The sequence below is a fragment of the Tenrec ecaudatus genome, chromosome 1, assembly GCF_050624435.1.
Source record: "Tenrec ecaudatus isolate mTenEca1 chromosome 1, mTenEca1.hap1, whole genome shotgun sequence".
Classification (NCBI taxonomy): domain Eukaryota; kingdom Metazoa; phylum Chordata; class Mammalia; order Afrosoricida; family Tenrecidae; genus Tenrec; species Tenrec ecaudatus.
The window spans coordinates 6,914,642-6,937,223 of record NC_134530.1 but is presented as its reverse complement, the minus strand read 5'-3'; the positions used below and the strand labels follow the sequence as shown (position 1 = coordinate 6,937,223).

Here is a 22,582-nt window from a genome sequence, read left to right as displayed (position 1 = left end):
CATGAAGTCATTTCCCTTCTCCGGTTTCAGATCAGAGCGCTGTTTCGTTGATAGCCATGCAAAAGTTGGGGGACGTTCTCAACGCTTCCTTTTTCAATGACCGGAAAGGATTTCGGGAAGTGAAGCTGAACTCTGATATCGTGAGTGGCACGATTGGCTTGAAGAACAAAACGTATCTAACCGAGCCTGTGGTCCTGACCTTGAAACATGCGCAGGTGAGTACGCAAAATCAGCAGCTAGTTCTATTAAAAAAAAACAAACATACAAATAAACAAATAGCACCCCTCACCCCACCCCCTAAAAAAACCAAAGCAGCTGGCGTTGCCTGACCACTGAGTGATTAGCGGCCCCTGGTGGGTCAGAGTGGAACTGGGCTCCATCTCGCTCTTGGGAAGTCAATCCTGAGACCTTTCTTCTCAAGGGCCCTCCCTCTATGGGGCCTAGAGCCTCCGCAAGTACCCTCAGCAGCTGAGCTTGCTGACTGTTTGCACAGCCCCGCTCCCTTGAAGGGTGAGTGTGTGTGACAGAGGAAAGCCTGGCCCTCCCTGCCAGCTTCAGATTCATTAGCCTGCGAGGGTTCAAGATTGTGGCCACTGTGTCCATCCACCTCACTCAGGGTTCCCTGCACCTGCGCTGGCCCTCCAATGACCAAACATGATGCCCCTTTGTGAGCAGAGATCCTAAAGACGGCCTGGACGGACCTCTGTTACACATGTGGCTGTTTCCATGGCAACCAACGAACAACAGAGCCCTAGTGTACATTGGGCTGCTTATAAGGTTGGCAGTTCAAACCCACCAATAGCTCTGTGGGAGAAACATGAGGCTGGCTATTCTGGAAAGAGTCCCAATCTTGGAAACTCATAGGGGCAGTTCTACCCTGTCCTGTAGGGCCACTGTGAGTCAGAATCAACTCGATGGCAATGAGTTTGGCTTGAACTAACAACAACCTTCAGAAGTAGGTTGACAGGCCTTTCTCCTGAGTGTGTCTTAGTGTGAAGAGCCCCTGAAAACTCCACCATGGGAGACCCTGCTAGAATCTGAAATGCAGGTGGCAGAGTTTCCAGCATCAAAACAACACACAAGCCACTTTTGCTTTCAATATATAGACAGTTGTGTGTGTGTGTGTGTGTGTGTGTGCATGTGTGTTCCTGAAAACCACTCCACTGAGTCAATTCTGACTCACAGAGACCCCACATAGTGTTTCTGTGCCTGTAAATATTTACAGAAGCACATAGTCTCAGTTTCCTCCAGAGGACCTGCTGGTGGGCTTGAACCACCAACCTTTCACTTAGCAAACAGCATCCTCAGGGTTCCTCCAAAACCAAACTCACTGGCATCGAGTCCATTTTGACTGACAATGACCATCTCTTTATGGGAGTAGAAAGCCTCGTCTTTCTTCCCTGGAGCTGGCGGTTGGTTTCAAACCACTGATCTTGCAGTTAGGAGCCCAACATATAATAGTCATGGCACCATGGCACCTGTATCAAGGTTGATGTTGTTGGATGTTCCATTGAGTCTGATCCAACTCACAGTGAACAGAGTTCAATGCTGTCCAGTCCTGCACCATCCTCACAATTGTTCCTACGCCTGAGACCATCGCTGTAGCCACTGTGCCAGTCCGTCTCACGCAGGGCTTTCCTCTTTTGTGCCACCCCTCTACTCTGCCAAGCATGTTGTCCTTCCCCAGTGACTGCTCTCTCCTGACAACACATCCAAGGTATGTAAGACTAAGTCTTGCCATCCCTGTCTCTAAGGAGCCCTCTGGACATAATTCTTCCAAGACCAATCGGTTAGTCTTTTTAGCAGTCCCAGGTACTTTCAACAATCTTCTCCGGCACAATTCAACACATTGAATTTTCTTTCTTTGTGCTTCCTTATTCAATGTCCAACTCTCACATGCAGTGGAGACAATTGATAATACCATGCCTTGGGTCAAGGGCAACTTAGTCCTCAAAGTAACATTCATGCTCCTCTACACTCTAAAGAGGTCGTGTGCAGCAGATCTGCCTAACATAACGTGTCTTTTGAGCTCTTGACTGCATCCATGAGCACTGACTGTGAATCCGAAGCAGACAAAATTCTTGGCAACTTCAACCAGGGCTCCTAGGAAGATGGAAATGACCTAGAAGAACCTGAACTCCCTTTTCTTTCCCAATGATCTCCCTTCAGGATCACCCATAATGGTAGAGCCAGCCTGGCAGGAAGGAGCTTGGGCGAGGCAGTTCATAAGGGTCAAACCCCAGGCACTGAGATGAACAGAGAAGGGCAACGTGAAGAAAGTGTGGAGCTCTTCTCAGCAAGGACTCAAACTCACCCACTGCCACAGAGTGCATGCTGACTCGCAGTGACCCCTGTGGGTTTGCAAGACTGTAACTGTCAATAGGAGTAGGAAGCCCAGTCTTTCTCCCATGGAGCTGCTGGTGGTTTTGAACTGGCGACCATGCAGATCACAGTCCAACAATTAACCACTACACCACCAGGGCGCCACACAGGTGCTCAAGGCAGTGGGATTTCCTAACATAGGCTCCAACCCAGTGCGTCTGTGAGGAACCGACAAGACTCAGATCATAAACCATGCAGGGAATCACTGCCGCAATATTCTTTTTACAGCCTGTGGAAGCGAGAGCGAAACCATTGTGTGTCTCCTGGGAAGAATCCAAGGACGGAGGCGGTTGGTCAACAGAGGGCTGCTCTCCTTGGAGCGGCAACGATTCTTTCACCAAATGCCGGTGCTTCCATCTGTCCAGCTTCGCCGTCCTCATGGCTCTTGATCCCAAGGTACCAAGATTTCTGATCTGCTCCTGTGAGCCTGGCCATGTCCAGTGAGCCGTGACATCATCCTTTCAAATCTCAGATAGAGACTCAAGCTCTAGTAGCTTACTTGGGCGGTGATTACCGAAAACACCAGTAGAGGGGGTGAGCAAGTAAAACAAAACAATAGGAACCAATTAAAAAAAAACAACTCACTGCTACCAAGTCATTCCAACTCATAATGGCCCTATACACAGGTAGAACTTCCCCTGGTGGTCTCTGAGACCACTCTTTATGGGTGTAGAAACCGTTCTCTTTCCCAGGGATCACCGGCCCAATGTATAACCTCTATGCCACCAGGACCCCTGATGGAAACCAATACACATCATGGGGCGCTGATGCGCTAATTCGTTTGCAGCCACTACTTCAGAAGCCCATCTCCAAACTCACTGAGTTTTGATTTCCACTGAGTTGATTCTGACTCGTAGCCACAACTATAGGACATGGTACACCTGTCCCACTGGCTTTCTCAGACTGTAAATCTTAGCAGGAGCTGACAGCCTCATTTGTCTCCCAGGGAACGGCTGTTCGGTTCAAGCCACTGAACTTGTGGTTAGCAGCCCTACCCATAACCCACAATGCCACCAGAGCTCCTGCATCTCTTGCTATTGTTGGGTTTTGACTTTTGTTAGGTGTTGTTGAGTTGTTGTTTTTTTTAGGGGGGGGGGCGGGCTATAGCGACCCCATGTGGCTGACTACAACTACTCTGTGGAGTCTCCAGGACTGGTGTCTCTATAGGAACAGATTCTCCGGTCTTTCTCCCACAGTCCCTGGGTGGGTTCAAACTACCAATCTACGGCTAGCAGCCAACACTGACCCACCGTGTCTTTGGTTACTGTAAGATGGGAAATAAGTCTCACGGGGGTCCCAATAACTGTCCTTCTGGACCCTTGGGCTGGACAGCCCATCTGACCTGTCACCAGGGCCAGAGTCTGAGTTGAAAAATGGACTGATCTCTCCCTTCCTGGCTCACAGGCAGACCTGGTGCTGGGTGTGATCACCTGCGTGGGACTGAGCCTCTCTCTGCTGTGCCTTCTCTTGGCGGCCCTCACCTTCCTCCTGTGCCGACCCATCCAGAACACCAGTACCTCCATCCACCTGCAGCTCTCGCTCTGCCTCTTCCTGGCCCACCTGCTCTTCCTCGTGGGGATGGACAAAACTGAGCCTCGGGTAAGAGTTCTTCCAAATGACCTCTGTTGTGATCAGACCTCACCATCTTGTCTGCGGAGACGTGGGGACAGAGGCCAGAATCAGAGTTGAGGGGTGTAGGGGGAAAGCCAGAGTCCCCATTTCCACTCTGCTCCAAGTTAACTTTGAACAAGACCCACACTTTCTGAAAGGCCCCTGGCAAGGGCTGAGAGGATGGCGTTAGATTGGGCAACACTAGCTTCTGTAACAGAAAACCCCAACATGTCAGCGTCTCGGTGCAACTCCCCATATCATGGAGGCAGATCCCCACACCGGGGGACCCCGTGTATCTCAGAATAGCACTGCGGGGCACAGGGTTCTCATCAGCCATGATCTTACAGACATGGATCACCTGGTTTTTCCTCTGAGGTACCTCGGGTGGATTTCAACAACTAACCTTTGGATTAGATGAGTCTCCATCCATTGTGCCACTCTGTGCTTCATACAATCATAGTTGAATTTTCATTTATGTATCAGTAGAGATGGGAGGGGGGCAACAGGTTTGCAGACATCTGTCTATCCTCACCCTCAGTCTAGGGGAGGCTCTGCCATATTCTGTGTAGCACTTCCAAAGTCACCTCAGAGTTCTTTCCCTTTGAGCCAAGAGGAAGGAACTCTGAGGTGAGGTGTTTTTTTTTTAATCATTTTATTAGGGGCTCATACAACTATTATCCCAATCCATACCTACATCAACTGTGTAACGCACATTTGTACATTCATTGAGGAGGGAAGGTTTTATGGACTCTTCTCTCACATTCCATTGGCTAGAACAGGCTAGACAGCTAGGCTTTGATTTAAGCTCTTTCTTCTTTTTCGATGTGCACATTTGTTGCTATAAATTGTTCTCTGAGCACTGCTTTGCCTCTGCTCCAAATGTTTGGGTCTGTTGTGTTCGTTCCTTTTGTCTCTGGAGTTTTGTTTTTCTTTTTTAATATCCCATTTTGTTTTTTCTATTACTCCACAGTTTTAAAACATGGTGGTATTAGTCCAGGTAGACTAGAGAAACAAATTCATGCACACTTTCATATGTGTATAAGACATGGTTTTATATAAAGGGTAATTGTACATTAAGAAAGCATCCCAACCCAGTCCAGCCCAAGTCCATAAGTCCAATATTATCCCATATGTCCAATATCAACCTATAAAGTCCTCTTCAGACTCACAAAACACATGCAACGATGTTGAATGCAGGACGACCACAAGCCAGTGGGTGGAAAGTCTTCGGATCCAGTGGATGCATAAGTATCTCAGCGTTGGCAGGGGTCTCCATGCGGCTTCTTCAGCTAAAGACACTAGTGTAGTTCCATGAGTCTTGTCAGTAGAGTGTCTTCAGGGAGTGAGCAGAGAGAGAGAGAAGTGTCTCCCACCTCCAAAGAGGAAATGCCGGATTTTCCAGAATTCTCAGGAGTAGGCCATGCCCTCACAGAAGCCTCATTGGCCATGGCCTGGTTGACAGACTAGGCTTCACCCCTTCACTCTTAATCCTCTCAAGTCCCAAATTGACAACAGATAAAGTAACTACCACAATGGTATTACTCTTTTTCCATGTATTTGACTTTTTCTCTGCTCTTCCTGTTGTTGTTGTTGTTGTTGTTGTCATCTATAGTGTTAAACTCTGAGATGTTTTCTATTATGTCAATGTTTTACAATGTGCCGAGGATTGTTTTGTAAATGAATATGCGTTCTCTTCTGGAGTATACATGACCTGGAAAAGAATGTGTGTTGCATTTGGGGGGTGTGGGACAGGAGGCAGTGGCAAACTGTTCTGCATTTATCTACGAGGTCAAGTTGGTTCACTGTGTTGTTGAGACCTGTATTCTTGTTGAATTTCTTTCTAGTTGTTCTCCCCAATGGGTAACCCGTTATACCACCAGGAAATGCCCTATAGTGTTTCCAAGTTATAATCTTCCCAGAGGCAGATGGCCAGATCTTTCTCCCATCGAGTACTGGGTGGTTTGAATCACTGACCATTCTGCTAGCTGCTGAGTGCTTAGTATCTGATCCACCTTCTCAATGCTCCTCCCTCTCCAGGTGCTGTGCTCCGTGATCGCTGGAGCAATGCACTACCTCTACCTGGCCTCCTTCATCTGGATGTTCCTGGAAGGGCTGCACCTCTTCCTCACCGTCAGGAACCTCAAGGTGGCCAACTACACCAGTGCGAGCAGATTCAACAAGAAGTTCATGTACTCTTTTGGATATGGGATCCCAGCTGTCATCGTGGCTGTGTCTGCAGGTGCCGGGCACAGAAACTATGGAACATCTAAGCAGTAAGCATGATGAGTGCATGTACTGTGGTGGGAGTGGTGTCCATATCAATAAACCCAAACTCAACCTCTGACTGTCCACTTGTTCTGATTCCTAGCAGCCCCGGGTGTTACAGAGTAGAACAGCTCAGTTGCTTTCCTTGGAGCAGTTCTTCATAGGAAGCTGATCTCAAGGCCTTTCCTCCACACTGCTCCACACTGCTCCTGGGTTGGTTTGAACCACCCACCTTTTAGTTAGACACTGAGTACCGAACTGTTAATTGATTAGAACTTTAAAGAAAACAATTTTCTCAATCCTTTTTCAGCTGTTAGTTATAGTTTAAGCAAGTTCTTTTTTAAGCCAGAATCCCACTTTCTCTTAGAAATCCCTGGAGCAATGGTTTCCAGCATCTGTGGAGTTGGACTCCTCGGAGGCTTTGATGACGGCAGGAGCCTCTTTCTGAAGATAAACATAAGCAAACCAACAAAGAAAAAAACCAAAACCTACTGTCATCAAGGCGATTCTGCCTTATGGCAACCCCGTTTGTTATAGAGAACTGAACCCCATCGGTTATTCTCAGGCTTTTCCAATGCCAGGAAAGTCATCCGTGATGAAAGGGTGTAGCAGAGATTCCTGACTAAGACATCTGGAGATCTAATTCTGAAAATTAGCCAACAAAAATCCTACGAAGAACAACAATATAGTCTGAAAAATGAGCCCGCCAGATTGGAAGGCACTCAAACCACACATGTCTGAAACAATGAGTTCAAACGTGCCAACCAGTGTGAGGATGGCACAGGACCAGGCCATGAGGTAGTTCTTCTGCTGAACCAGGGGCACCATGGATGCAAGCAGACTCGGCGATGACTAACAGCAACAATAAAGACGCTGCAAAAGCTTTGTAAACAAGAGTTAGCTAAAGGAGTTGATATCCTGACAAGGGCTTAGGGTAGGAGGTAGGTGTGTATGTGTGGAAATAACATGTGTGGCATTGTCCTTGAAGCCAAAGGAGTTGCCATGTCCTGAGCTTGAACCCTCCGCACCAGAATGATCCTGCGGGTGCAGTAGGCAGCAGGGCGGATCTGGAACTGGCAAATGTTTTCCACAAAGGGCAACATGCAGGGGTGGGTTCCAGCCGTTTTGCACTGATTCGGCAGAACCCATATCTTTTCGTTGTTGTTGTTGAGTTCAGTGAACTGGTTGTTAAAATGGCACTTGTCATTAAGGTTCTCACAAAGGTTGGGTGTCTGGGCAGCCGCCCAATGTGGAAATCACAGATTTATATTCTTTATGCTTTAAAAACATTTTTTTCACCGTGCAACACCTTCATTCTGGTATTATTTTCAGATTGAAATTATAAACTAGTCTTTCAGTATATCTTTTTTTTAACCTAAAACAGTCATTAGGGCAGCAAACTGGTTGTTAAATTTTAGGGATCCCACCACTGGTCACATGGTCAATGTCTTTGGCTTTGTGGGTCTTCCTACAAGTACGCACTTCTGCCAGTGTAGTGGGAAAGCATCCGCAGACAAAATGTAAATGCATGGGTGTGGTTGCGTTCCAATAAAACTTTATTTACAAAAACTAGCACTGGGCTGGATTAGGCCCACAGGTCATTGTTTTCAAGCTCTGGGATACAACATGAGTATGGGAGCGCTTCTGCCCACTGAACGTTGGGGATATCTTAATTGTGACTTTTACTAGTGTCATAATATCAAGTGTCCTTTCAGAGTAAGTTACACTAACTTAGCCAATATAAGTCATGCCAGAGTACAAGGATTTGGGGTCACAGGACTTGGCATATAGTATATCCTTAATTAGTGCTGACTGTTTATATGGCTGCGCTTAGGTTTTCACTTTTACTCTTTTTCACATAACATTGTTTTTGTCATAACCATATTTTAATGTAAAGAAAATATGTTTTATATATATATACTCACTGCCATCGGCTCTATTCTGACTCATAGTGGCCTGAGAAGACAGAGTAGAACTCCCTCTGTGTGTTCTGAGACTGTGAATGTTTACAGGAATAGAAAGCCTCATCTTTTTCCTGTGGACCAGTGGGAAGTTTCAAACTGGTGACCTCTCCCTTTGCAGCTTATCAGGTAACCTGCTGTGCCAAGAACTGCCAGAAGAATACATGAAATTTGTTTTAGATCAGGTATGACGAGAATACTCTTCAGAAGCTAGCATTGGCGAGACTTCGCCTCACTTACTTTGGAGGTGTCATTAGGAGAGACCAGTCCCTGGGAAAAGGATATCACCATGCATGGTAAAATAAAAGGTCAGCAAGAACAAGGCAGACCTCAAGGAGAGGAACTGGCACACAGGCTGGAATGACAGGCTCAAACGGCAATGATTATGAGGATGGGGAAGAAGTGGTGTGGTAGTTACAAAATCTGATGTCAATTTGAGGATTGAGTGAAGGGGTAGAGTCTAGCCTGTCAATCAAGATATAGACAATACAGCCTCTGTGTGGGCATGGCCTTCTCCTGAGGATTCTAGAAAGTCTGATATTCCTCCTAGGAGACAGGAGACACTCTCTGTCTTCTCACTCCCTGTGAGACATACCTGTGGAGAAGACACATGGAGAGAGGCTGATGGAGCCAGAACTCTGCAGCTGAAGAAGCCACGTGGTGATCCCTGCCAGCACTGAGATGCTTACAATGCCACTGGATCCATAAGACTTCCTATCACTGACCTGTGGTATTCCTGCATTCAGTGTCATTGCATGTGTTTCTTAAGTCTCCAGAGGGCTTTGCCTCTCCATTAGCAGCTTGGCATATTGGTATCAGATATATGAGCTAATGTCAGACTTATGCATTTGATCTGGACGGGGCTGGAATGTTTCCCAAATATTCACTTGCTCTTGTATATAAAGCTCATTCTCATATATAGAAGAGTCTCCCTGGATTCGTTTCTCTAGTCTACCCGGATTGACACAGTGGCACACAGGTCTTCATTCTGGTATAGATGGGGTCACTATAAGGAAGAGCCAACTTGAGAGTACCTAATTGCAATGTTCTGTGATCCATTTAACTCCCATGCCAACCAGGCACATTGGTGCAGTCGGCAGCAGTCGCTCAACTTATTCATCCATTCTACTCAGCATCAACTCGTCACCTCCCATTGAAGAGCACACAGTTAAAGTTGTGTGTTTCCTCTCTCAACAGTTGCTGGCTGAATCTTAAGAAAGGCTTCATCTGGAGCTTCATGGGACCAGTGGCTATCATTATTGTGGTAAGTAACTGGGGCAGGTGCTGATTGGTGTGCTAGGGTCACATTAAAGAGCATCAGAGACACAAGGAGTAAAGCAGAGGGTTGTTAACAGCCACCCAGCAGTTCCACCCACTGCTTCTCTGCCAATGTGTTGTACTGTGGTGGCGTGCATGTTGCAGTATGGACACCAGTATTTCAAATGCCAGCAGGGTCAGCCAAAGTGCACAGGAGGGTTTCCACAGAGCTTCCAGACTAAGAACAGACTATGAAGAAATAATAGGCTGTCTACTTCTCAGGTGCTAGCCACTGAAAACTTTATGGACAGGATCCAAGCACTGTCTTATACTGAAAATTTCAGGAAAAGAAGCAGAACACTGTCGGAAATGGCACCAGAAGAAAAGCCCCTCAGGTCAGAAAGCACTCGAAATATGACTGAAGAAGAATTGTCTTCTCAAGTAGAATTGACCGTGACGTTGTGGATGCAGTGAAACCTACGGGAGCAGAACCTCTCAGCCCTTCATTTGATGATGAGGCACGACTAAGAATGAGAAGAAACAGCTGCGAGAATCAATCAATAATCAGAACTTGGAATGTAGGAAGAGTGAATCTAGGAAAATTTGAAGTCAAAAATAAAATGGAACACATACAAATCAACATTCTAGCCATTAGTGAGCTGACATAGATTGGCATTGGCCATTTTAAATGAGAAAAAATCATATGGTTTGCCATGCAAAACCATCAAGAGGAATGGCTTTGCATTCATCTTCAAAATAGATGATTCAAGATCTATCTTAAAGTGCATTGCCATCTGTTATGGGATTATATCTATCCGCCTACATAGAAATCCAATCAATATTTTTATTCAAATTCATGCACCAAATACTAAAGCTAGTGATTAAGAAGTTGAAGAATTCTAGTATATTCAGTCATAAATTGAGTAGACATGCAATCAGCAAGATGCATTGATAATTGCTGGCGATTTTAATGCAAACGTTGGAAGCAAAGAAGGAGAAATAGTCATTAAAAAACATGGTCTTCCACCAAGCCCTGAGGACGATATTCCTACGCAGAGCATCCAATGCACAGAGAGGACCATAAGGTTGGCCCCACCACGAGACATAGCACAAGATCCTTCACTGACCCATAGCACTATGGGGGACAACACTGGAGACAACGTTTTGGAATTGTGCTCTATCTGACCCTAACACATTGGGGCGAAACACTAAGTGTGTGCAACAGAGAGCAAGAGGAGCAAAGAAAGGAAGTCCCCAAGGAATACCAAAAATATACTTTGAGGCCAGGACATGGCACCCCATCAGACTCGACCAGGAAACACTCCTAAAGGTCAACAAACAGACCTAAAACTATATAGGCTTTTCTTTTTTATGCCATTGGTTTTTTTGTTGTTGCTTGGGTTTTTTTTGTTGTTGTTGTTGTTCTCTTTTGTTGTTTTGTCTTGCTCTGCCTTGTTTGGGGACTTATTATTGTCTCTGCATGTTTATCAAGTTAAGATAGGTGGGATAAACAATCTGGAGGAGAAAACAGCAGGACCGATGGTTCCAGAGGGGGGCATAGGAGAGGGGAAGTTGGGGGAAAGGAAGTAAGTGTTAACAAACCCAGGGACAAGGGAGCAACAAGTGAACTAAAATCAATGGCAAGGAGGGTGTAGGATACCTGGTAAGGCTTGATCAAAGGCAATGTAACGGAGAGGAATCACTGCAACCTGAATGAAGTCCGAACATGATAATGGGACAAGAGGAAAGTAAAAGGAAATAGAGGAAAGAACTAGGAGGCAAAGACATTTATAGAGGTCTAAATACAGGCATGTACATATATAAATATATTCATGTATAACTATAGGAAAAGGTATCAGATGGACATTGGGCTTCTACTCAAGTACTCCCTCAACACATGAACACTCTGTTCTAATAACCTGGCATTCCATGATGCTCATCTTCCCAACATGATTGCTGAAGACAAAATGGGTGCATAGCATATGTGGTGAAGAAAGCTGACGGTGCCAGCTATCAAAAGAGACAGTGTCTGGGGTCTTGAAGCCTTGCAGATAAACAAGGGACCATCTAGTTGAGAAGCAACAAAGTCCGCATGGAAGAAGCACGACAGCCTGTATGATCATGAGGTGTCGAAGACCCAGAACAAAAAATAATATCAATGTGGATGAGCGGGAGTGCAGAGTGGAGACCCAATGCCCATCTTTAAACAATTGGACTTCCCCTTACAGAAGGGTCACAGGGAAGAGATGAGCCAGTCAGGGTGCAGTATAACACTGTTGAAACATGCACCTTCCTCTAGTTCTTTAATGGTTTCTCACCCCCACTATCATGATCCCAATTCTGCCTTACAAATCCAGCTAGACCAGAGCATGTTCACGACTACAGACAAGAGCTGGAAACACAGGGAATCCAGAACAGATAAACCCCTCAGGACCAACATTGAGAATAGCAATACCAAAAGGGGAAGGGGAAGGGGAAGGTAGGGAGAGACAGGGGGAGTCAATCACAATGATTGACATATAACCCCCTCCCTAGGGGACAGACCACAGAAAAGTGGGTGAAGGGAGACATCGGACAGAGTAAGACACGAAAAATAATAATAATTTATAAATTATCAAGGGTTTTGAGGGAGGGGGGAGAGGGAGAGGAAAAAATAAGGAGCTGATATCAAGGGCTCAAGTAGAAAGAAAATGATAGCAACAAATGTCCAAATATGCTTGACACAATGAATGGATGTATGGATTGTGATAAGAGCTGTATGAGCCCCCAATAAAATGATTTTTTAAAAACTAAACATGACCTTGGTGATAGAAATAAAGCCATAGATGGCATGATAGACTTTTGCAAGACTAAAGACTTTAAGGACTCCTGGACATGTCGACTTCTCCAGATGGGATACACAGAAATCAAATTCGCTAAATATGTGGAAGAAACTATGGAGAAGCTTAATATTAGCAGCTAACGCTAAGCCAGGATCGGATTGTGGAACAGACTTCAAACTGAATTGTTCATATGCAAGTTCAGTTTGAAGGTGCAGAAAATTACAACAAATCCATGAGGGACAAAATATGACCCTGAGTCGATCCCACCTGAATTTCAAGGACATCTGAAGGACAGATTTGCTGCACTGAATGCTAATGACAGAAGACATGGTGAGCTGTGGGATGACATCAAGAACATTACACATGATGAAAGCAAAAGATCATTTTTAAAAATTGAAAGATAGAAACAAAATATCGAAGGAGTTGTCAGAAGAGACTCTGAAACTTGCTCTTAATCATAGAGTGGCTAGAACAAATGGAAGCAATGATGGCGCTGAACAGAAAGTTTCAAAGCACAGCACAAGAGGCAAAGTGAAATATTATCGTGAAAAATACAAGGACAGCGTTAGAAAACTAAAAAGGAAGAACACACTCAGCAGATCTTAGCCTAGAAGAACTCAAGAAAAAAATTCAAGCCTCAAGTTGCAATATTGAAAGATTCTGATTCACGGAAATCCCATTGGTTACCAAGTGGAACTCCACTGGGATCTTTACCATAAGTAGCTCAGCAGGCCTTTTCTTAGGTTTAAATTTCCAAACCTTCCGGTTAATAGGTGAACAAAAACTCTTGACACATCCAAGGCTTTAGATTTCAGGTAAACTCGCTGCAACTGAGTCGATTTTGACTCATCGTGACTGGAGGTGTCCAGTGGCCCCGTCAATACGCAAGCAGTCACAGACATCACGTACATGAGTGGGTGTGATGTATTCCAATTAAACTTTTATTTTGGGTTTAAAAAGTCAAGCAATAGAATGGATTTGGATTTGACCCATGGGCCTTACATGGTTGATGACTGCTGGGCCACCTTATAGAGTCTTCCTGTCCATATTGAAGAGATCAAAGCTGACTCATAAACCTCATCTTGTCTCTCCTACTCTCGTTCCCCTGGTGGTCTCCTCCACTCGATGGCTTTCAATGATTATGTATCCTGACAACTCTCAAATGTATATACCCAACCTGGACAGCTCTTCTCAACTCCACGCTGACAATCCAACCTGACCACATGACATGAAATGGGGGTACTATATTGGTGGCTCGGTGGTAGAATTCTTATCCATACAGGCAGCCAGGGTTACATTCCCACCCAATGCAGCTCATGGGCAGCCGCTGCCCACCTGTCAGTAAAGGCTTCTATGTTGACACGATGCTGAGCAGATTTCAGCAGAATTTCCAGTCTAAGACAACCTAAGAAATAAGTCCTGATGAGCATTTCTGGGAATTGCCAACAAAACACAATGGATCACTACTTTACAACCTACATCCTAGGATGGGAATTGAGACAGGACTGGGCAGTTTCATCCTAATGGGCACATGGTCACCATGAGGGGTGAGCCAACTCAGCAGCAGCTAACAACGTGACACGGAAGATGGACTCATTCCTAGGCATCTTAGTGTATCCAGAAGCCAATAGTTAGTTTGAACTATTCTTCCAAGTTGCTCCTTCCTCAGCTCAGTCAATGAAGCTTCTTTCTCCTGAGCCCTTAGTTTAGTAACCAAGGCATCACCTTGACTTCTCTCATCTTTCACCTGTCAGTTCATTGTCAAACGCTGCCATGTGCCTAGTCTTTAGGATGCTGAAGTCCATTGTTGTAGCTACTGTGTATTTTGAGGTCCTTGGAACCTAGGGGTCTACCTTGCTAACGTTATATGAACAGTGTTCTAGTTTGATCCATAGGCTTTTTCACTGGATAGATTTCAGAACTCAATCACCAGACACTTCTTCCAAGTCTGTTTTAATCGGGAAAGAGGTCTCCCCTGAAATGTGCCCACCCTGAGTAATGCTGAAACACCATCAGCTTACCTTCTAGCATCACAGTTACATGGAAGCCACCAAATAGAACATTCTGCTGACAGGTGGTGATCATGTCAAGTTAGGGGGCAAGTAATGGCCTCAAAAAAATGCTAAGTCCATTTTTCATACTGTTATTGTTGTTATTAGCTGCCGTTGAGTTTTCTCTGATCCATAACAAACACTTACATTTGCCATCCTTACCATTCGTCCTGTGCTGAAGCCCATTGCTGCAGCCACTGTGTCCATCCATCTTGTTGAGAGCCTTCCTCTTTTTCACTGCCCATCCACTTTACCAAACACAATGTCCTTCTCCACGGACTGGTCTCTCCTGACAATGTGCCCAAAGTATGTAAGACAAAGTCTCGCCATCCTTGCCTCTAAGGAACACTCTTACCGTACTTCTTCCAAGACAGATAGGTGTGTCCTTTTAACAGTCCATGGTACTTTCAGTATTCTTCTCCAGCACCACAACTCTAATGCATCTATTCTTCTTCAGTCTTCCTTATTCAATGTCCAACCTTCACATGCACATGAGGCAGTGGAGAATACCATGGCTTGGGCCAGGCACGCCTTAGTCCGCAAAGTAACATCCTTGCTCTTCAGTACTCTAAATTTCTCGTGCAGCAGATATACTTAATGCAGTATGTCTTTTGATCTCTTGATGGCTGCTTCCATGAGCATTGATTGTGAATCCAAGCAAGACGAAAATCTTGACAACTTCAACTTTTCTCCATTTATCATGATGTTACCTACTGGTCAAATTGTGAGGTTTGGGTCTTCCTTACATAGAGGTGTAATCCATGCTGAAGGCTACAATCCTTGACTTTGATCGGCAAGTGCTTCAAAGCCTCTTCACTCACAGGAAGCCAGGTTTGTCATCTGCATATTCCAGGTTGTTCATAAACCTTCCTCCAATCGTGATGCTACAATCTTCTTCGCATAATCCAGCTTCTCTGGTGATTTGCTTGGCATACCAATTAAACAAGTATGGTGGGAGGATACAACCCTAAAGCACACCTTTCCTGATTTTAAGTCATGCAGCTTTCCCTTGCTCTGTTTGCACAACTGCCATTTGATCCACGTACAAATTCTGAAAGAGCACAATGACGTGTTCTGGAATTCCTGTTCTTCTCAATGCTAGCCATCGTTTGCTATGGCTCAAATGGTCAAGTGTCTTTGTATAGTTAATGAAACACAAGTAAACCTCTTTCTGGCATCCTCTGCTTTGAGTCAAGGTCCATCTGGCATCAGCAATGATGACCCCTGTTCCACGTCCTCTTCTGAATCCAGCCCGAATATCTGGCAGCTCCCTGTCAACGTACTGCGGCAATCATTGTTGGATGATCTTAAGCAACACTTTACTTGTGCAACACTTTACTTGTGCAATATCAATGATATCGTTCTTCCTGGCATAGATGAGTGAATACTTCCAGTGTTTTATCGGCTTTCTGAAACATTTCAATGGGTATTCGTTTTTCATACTATTTCCCCAGGTCAATTCGGTGTTCTACGTCATAATTCTGTGGATTTTAAGAAGCAAAATTTCTTCCCTCAATAAAGACGTTTCCACCATTCAGAATACCAGGTAAGGAAACAGTGGACTCAGTAGGACCCACTGAGTTATCTTTAAGCTGTGTTTCTGAAGGATCATTCTGTCCGGGGAAGAAAAAGCCACCAGAAATAGGCGACATAGGCTTTCCTGGGACTGGAGGAAGAGTATGTCATGGGAACCTGCAGAGGAAGGAAACACTAGGATCTCCAGGTGACATGCTGCCCTCCTTAAGTTGCTTGTGCAGCAAACACTCACTCAATGTCTCCTGTGTACGGCAAGGTCCTCCAGGAAATCAGTGCATCAACGTGATCCATTTCCCCAAGAGCCCACTACTTCTTGACTCCATTCTCCTTGGGTGTAGCCACTCAGCTCTCTTTGGTGCAGACCCAAACTATTAAAAATAATGATTACATTCTGAATATCTGGTTTGCAGAAGGCTGTGGATAACTGTGGCAAAATCCATGGGCAGCCCCACCACCTGGGTTAAGCTCTGGAGAATCCCTTCTGACCAGGGGCGTGAGCAGCTTTGCTATGAGATGGGGTGTATTGGAAAGCTGATTACGGTTAAGGTAGTTAGATGACACTTAACACCTTATACTGGGTCTTCCTTTTGACCTATCTTAAATTGCTTTAGTCTTCATGATTTTCTCCTCTCTTTTGGATTGAGGCTTTTCCTGTGTTGTGTTTTGTAATTATTGTTTAGGGAGAAGGTGTATACTTTTCTTTACATGAAATCCAGAATAGGTAAATCTTTAGAAACAGTAAGTAGATTAATAGTAATAGTCTCTTGAGATTGTGGGTGGGGGCTAAGGGAGAGATGGGGAACTCATAACACTGCATACAAGAATGAAGAAAAGATTCCAAGACAGATTGGGGTGATGATTGTGTAATTCTTTTTATTTTATTTTATTTTTTTGCATAATTCTTTTTTAACTGTTGAAACCATTGAAATATCTGGTATGGGATGTAATATGTCAACCGAACTGAAGAGAAAGAATGGCAACAAACAATGTGTTGGAATTAGCATGATGAAATGGGTTATATGTAATGCGGGGAGTCCCCAAGTGGTGCACACAGTTAAGCGCACAGTTACTAACCAAAAGGTTGGCAGTTAACACCCACCCAAAAGCCCTTTGGAAGGCAGACTGGTTTCTGAATGGTCCCAGCTTTGGAATCCCCGTGGGGAAGTTCTACTCAGCTCACTCAGGGCGGCCACGTGTTCGAATGAATTTGGCGGCAATCGACAATCACAACAGCCACGTACATAATTTTTTGCAATATAGGTGTATTACACTTCAAATAGATTGCATTTAAATCTTGTTACACTAATAAAATAATATCTAAAAGTAAATAAAATATTAAAATAATAAAATATAAATATTTCTGATATTGACCTTTAATATAAGGTAATATTGATTTTTTTATGTCACATGTAATCAAATAAAAGACTATATTGTAAATAGAATGCATTTATTATAATGAGTGACCTATGTTACACAAAAGGAAACAAAGAGTTCCTATCCACTGGCTCCCAGTTCACGAGGACTCCTGTGTGTGTGTGTCGGCGTACAACTGCACTCCGCTGGGTTTTCAATGGCCTGACCTTTCTGCAGTAGATTGCCCAGCCTTTCTTCTGAGGCACCTTTGAGTGGGTTCAAACCACCAACCTTTTGGTTCATAGCAGAGGACGTAACTGTTTGCATCACAGAAACTCAGTGCTGGATAAGCGGTGATTAGTCTTCTTCTTTCTATCCCCAGAACCATGACATTTAAAGCCGTTGCTCAGCTATTTATCCTGGGCTGTTCCTGGGGTCTTGGTTTCCTTATGGTGGAAGCAGTAGGGAAGACGGCGGGATTAGTTATCGCATACATGTTCACCATCATCAATGTCCTGCAGGGGGTTTGCATCTTTGTGGTGCACTGTCTCCTCAATCTCCAGGTAAGTCTACCTATCTCCCCTCTTGCTAACTAGCCTCTCAAATCTTACTGAAAGGCCATTCACATCCCCACCCTCTCTTGGCCCTTCCTTTCTTTTTTTATTGATCATTTTATTTGGGAGCTTTTACAAATCTTATAACAATCCATCATTCAATTGTATTAAGCACACTTGTACATAATGTTGGCATCAACATTTCCAAAACATTTTCTTTCTACTTGAGCCCTTGGTATCAGCTCCTCTTTTTTTCTCTCTCTCCCCCACCCTCCCACCCTTGTGAATCCTTGATCAATTATATATTATTATTGTTATTTCATGTATTACTCAGTTCATTGGCTCCCTTCACCCACAATTCTGTCACTCGTCCCCCTGGTGGGGAAGGGGGTCAGCTTTAGGTCCAACCTTATGATAGGGTTCCCCTTTTGGCCTCTGCTCCACATGCACACACCATCCCCCTACCCTCATGATATCGCTACTCACACTACTTTTCCTACGGGTTTTATCTGTCCTGAATTCCATGTGTTGAAAGCTCTTATCTGTACCAATGTGTGTACTCCAGTCTAGCTGAATTTGTAAGGTATAACTGGGTCATGGTAGTGGAGGGGGGAAGCATTCAGGAACTAGAGGGATGATGTGTGTAATCAGTGCTATACTGTACCCTGGTTGAATTGTCCCTTCCTTGTAACCCTTCTTTGGGAGGATGTCCAATTGTCTATAGATGAGCCTTGCATTTCCACTCCAACCCCCCTCTTTCACATTGATATAATTGTTTGTTTGTGGATCTTTTGATGCCTGATTCCTGATCCCAGCGACACCTCATGATCACACACAGGCTGGTGTGCTTCTTTTATGTGGACTTATGTGCTTCCCTGCTAGATGCTTGTTCTTTCACTGACCCATAGTGCTATTGAAGACAGCACTGGAGACACTGTGGAAAGTGTGCCCGGTCTGCTCCCCGCACAGTGGGGCGAAATGCAAATGGAGTGTAACAGGGCAGCAAGAAGAGAAAAGAAACAAAGTCCCCCAAGGAATCCTGAAAACAAACTTCTGACTCAGGGAACTCAGGGTTTGGCACCTCATCAGACCCGATTGGAAAACATTCATAAGGGTCAGCAGACAGAGCTCAACGATCAACAGTCAAACTAGCAGTAAACAGTCAAACTAGTAACAGTCGAACTAACAATAGACCTCAACTATCAACAGTCAAAAACATTCGACTGTTGGACGCATAATAAATTATGGGTGGTAACATTGTAAAGACGGGATCCCAGAACACTTCAGTGGTGCTCACGAGGAACCTGTGCGTAACAAACTTCCTGACAACTGGGCTAAGCAACCTCAAGATGCATGAAGAAAATAATGATATTGTCCCAGTTTTCATTTTACTTTAATCTCTAGTCAACATCCATGGAAGTAGTGTCAATAAATCAAACGATACTGCACATTGGGACAAATCTGCAAGAGACCTCTTTAAAGTGCTAAAAAGCACAAATGTGAAGCCGGCAAATGAGTAAGACCAATGAATATTGATATCTTTGAATTATGGCATTTGACAAAAATAATATTAAGTACTGTATCTACTCGTGCAAGCCCAGTTTTTTTCAGCACATTTTTAATGCAGTTTTGTGGTAACATTAGGTGCTTTGGCTGATATTTGGTTGGCTTATGTTACAGTATATATGGAATATCTTGGCCTGCCAGAAGAATGAACTAAGCTTCCCATGGTCAAGTGCATGTGAAGTGCCTGGAACAGAGGTTGTTATGTCTGCTGGATACCATTGAGTCCATTTTGACCATGGAAACTCCATGTGACCATGCAGAATGGCCCTATAAGTTCCCTAGGCTGTAATCTTCTTGGCGCCCTGGCCTGACATGGGTGATGGGGTGGGCTGCTAACCTCAGGGTTTGAAATGACCAGCCATTCCAAACGGAGGGAAATGAGATTTCTTATTCCCGTAAAGATTTGCCATCTCAGAAACCCACAGAGGCAGTTCCACTCTGTCCTGTAGAGTCACTTGCTGTGAGTCAGAACCAGCTCGATGGCAGTGAGTTGCTGAGTTTAATCTTCATGGAAGAAGATTAAGGGCCGTTCTCCTGTGTGGCTGCTGGGTGCACTGGAACCACCATCCTTGGGTGAGCAGTCAAGTGTGGGACCTTTGCCCTCCCAGGACTTCCAAAACCAATCCTACTGCCATTGCGTTGATTCCAACTCAGCTGCTCTGTATAGAGTTTCTGAAGCTGTAGATCTTTATGAAAGCAGTCCGTCTCGACTTTCTCCCATGGAGCAGCTGGTGGGTTTCAACCCCTGACCTTGCAGTTAGCAGCCCTGTGCTTACCCAAGTGTTTAATGAATGGCAGCCTTTGTCGTCGTCATCACCATCACCATCACCACTATCATCATCATCATCATCATCATCATCATCATCATCACCATCACCACCAGTCATCTCCTTGATCATCGCCATCAACATCTTCAACAAGGTATCATCCCCTTCATCCTCACCACATCCTCATTATCTCCATCCTCATCTTCATCATCTGCATCTTCATCATCTTCATAGAGAGCCTTTCTGGTGCCTGGCTTAAAGTCAGCACCTTTTGTCTAGCTAGGAAGTTTAACTGGAGTAAAAGGAACCCATATGAGCAGGGCCATGATCAGACAGAAAATCCCCGAAAGAGCAGTAGGGAGTGGGGCTTGGCACCGTAGTTTCTCCTGCAAAGCTCTGGGTGTGATGCAGTCTTATTATTCTTCCCACTTCCAGGTGCGAATGGAATACAAGAGGTGGTTTAAAAGGATGCGGAAAGGGGTTGAAATGGAAAGCACTGAGCTATCTCAATCTACCACCCACACCAAGCTGGTAAGACCACTCCCCCTGCGCCCCCTCCTGCAATGCCTTGGACTTGTCTGAGCCAAACAGCAGGCGCCACCAGAAGCCCCCAGGTCCTTGATTAGAAAGAAAATAGAAATCGCATTTGGTGCCTTTAATAAGGCAGAGGAGGTTTCTGATTTGGGGAGGGTGGGCGGGGGCCGGGGTACACCCAGAAAAGCTCCTCTTCTCTCCTCCCTCTCTCCTTCCCTGTCATCTTACTCTTTCTTCCTCCCTCTGTTTTTCCTCCTTCTCTCTCTCTCTCTCTCTCTCTCTCTCTCTCTCTCTCTCTCTCTCTCTCTCTCTCTGTCTCTCTCTCTCTCTATCATATCTCTTCTCCCCTCTCTCCTTTCCCCTCTTTTTGCTTTCTTCTTCTTTCCTTACCTCCCCACCCCCTTTCATCCCTTTGGGCATCCTCTCCACAAATATTCAAAGGATAGTTACAGGTCATCATTTGTGTAACATATATCGAGTCTCTGGGATGTTTCAAGCAATGCTTTCGGTGCTGTGGAAAGAATCTTACCACATGGATTGATCTTCCCAGCCAACATCCCTGTAGTGTTAACCTAAAGGGTGGGTTGGAATCCCAGAGCCAACACATTCTGGTTGCATTTCCTCATCTGTAAAATGGGAATGATTAGTAATAGCTTTCTCACCTAGAAAGATGAGGCTCTCTGCTCTCATGGAGAGTAACAGTCTCAGAAACCCACAAGAGCAGTTCTACCCTGTCCTGTTTTTGAGGTTACCTCACTTGGGGGTTGAAGGAAGTCATGTGAGTGCTTAGAATGTTCAAGTAGTGTCATTATTAAAAGATAAAATGCTAGCACAATATAAGAAAGAACTATTACCACTGTTGTTTTTCTGGGTAGAGACTGTAGAACTAGATGGTGGAGCACAGTTGCTGAATGTTGAACCTTACAGAAATTCTAATTTACCATTCTAGGCATGTTCAAACTGACTCGCTCCCATTGAGCTGATGCTGACTCACAGTGACCTTATAGGACAGGGAAGAATTGCCCTTGTGGGTTTCTGAGAATATAGCACTTTATGGGAGTAGAAATCCTCATCCTTATCCCATGGTTATGCTACCCCACCTACCCCAAACCCCCCCGCAAAAAAATTAAACACATAGCCATAAAGTCCATTCTAACTCATAGCAGTCCTGCATAGGGTTTCCAAGGCTATCAAGCTGTACAGGATCGGATAGCCACTCCCTCACAGTGGCTGCTGGGTTTGAATGGCTGTCCAGTTAACAGTCCAATGGTTACCTGACAGGGTCACCAGGCCTAGAAGTAGTTCATTTCTGAGGTGTTCATTTCTCCTTGGAGCTGTTGTTGGATAGTATGAACAGTTAATGCACTCAGTGGCTATCCCAAAAGTTGACGTTTCAAGCCCCTCAGGAGGCACCTTGGAAGAAAGACCTGGTGACTTACTTCTGGAAACCCAGTCATTGGCACCCCTGTGAGGACAGAGTCCTACCCTGACCCCTGTGGGGTCACCAAGAGCCATGGTTGACTGTACAGCAACTGGTTTGATTTGATTTGAGAATGTCACTTCAGCTTTTTTCTGTATTGTTTTCCTAAATTAGGAGGAACGAGAAGTTAGCAAAGTTTGTACCTAAAGGAGACACAAGATCCCTCATCTGTCCAACCAGAGCCGCCAACTCATCTTGTCCTGCGCTTTGGAAAAGGACCGGAAATGATCTGCAGGATCGTCTATGGCGCCCCCTTGTGGTCACACATGGGTGGGACATATGCCACCATGTGCATATTCCCTGCTAAAAGCCTCTCTCTCTCTACAAAGAATGAGACACGTGGAGAATTCTCAGAGCCAGCATGCGGTAGTGGGTCACAAGTCATTAAATGCTCAAGAGATACTTTCCACTTAATCTTTTCAGTATCTTTTTTTAAAAGTTAT

The 22,582-nt window shown here is 44.8% G+C and overlaps 1 protein-coding gene across 1 annotated transcript in view; it reads left to right on the top strand.

Moving 5' to 3' along the window:
- Window positions 1-22,286, top strand: part of LOC142443391 (adhesion G protein-coupled receptor E4-like) — a 46,205-nt gene extending 23,919 nt beyond the window's left edge. The window contains exons 6-14 of the mRNA XM_075545007.1: window positions 31-215; window positions 2,611-2,778; window positions 3,787-3,981; window positions 6,031-6,266; window positions 9,417-9,483; window positions 15,804-15,895; window positions 17,621-17,801; window positions 20,561-20,656; window positions 22,254-22,286. Of these exons, the coding sequence (XP_075401122.1) occupies window positions 31-215; window positions 2,611-2,778; window positions 3,787-3,981; window positions 6,031-6,266; window positions 9,417-9,483; window positions 15,804-15,895; window positions 17,621-17,801; window positions 20,561-20,656; window positions 22,254-22,286 (1,253 nt within the window). The remainder of the gene's footprint in view (window positions 1-30; window positions 216-2,610; window positions 2,779-3,786; window positions 3,982-6,030; window positions 6,267-9,416; window positions 9,484-15,803; window positions 15,896-17,620; window positions 17,802-20,560; window positions 20,657-22,253) is intronic.
- The last annotated feature ends 296 nt before the right edge of the window (window positions 22,287-22,582 follow it).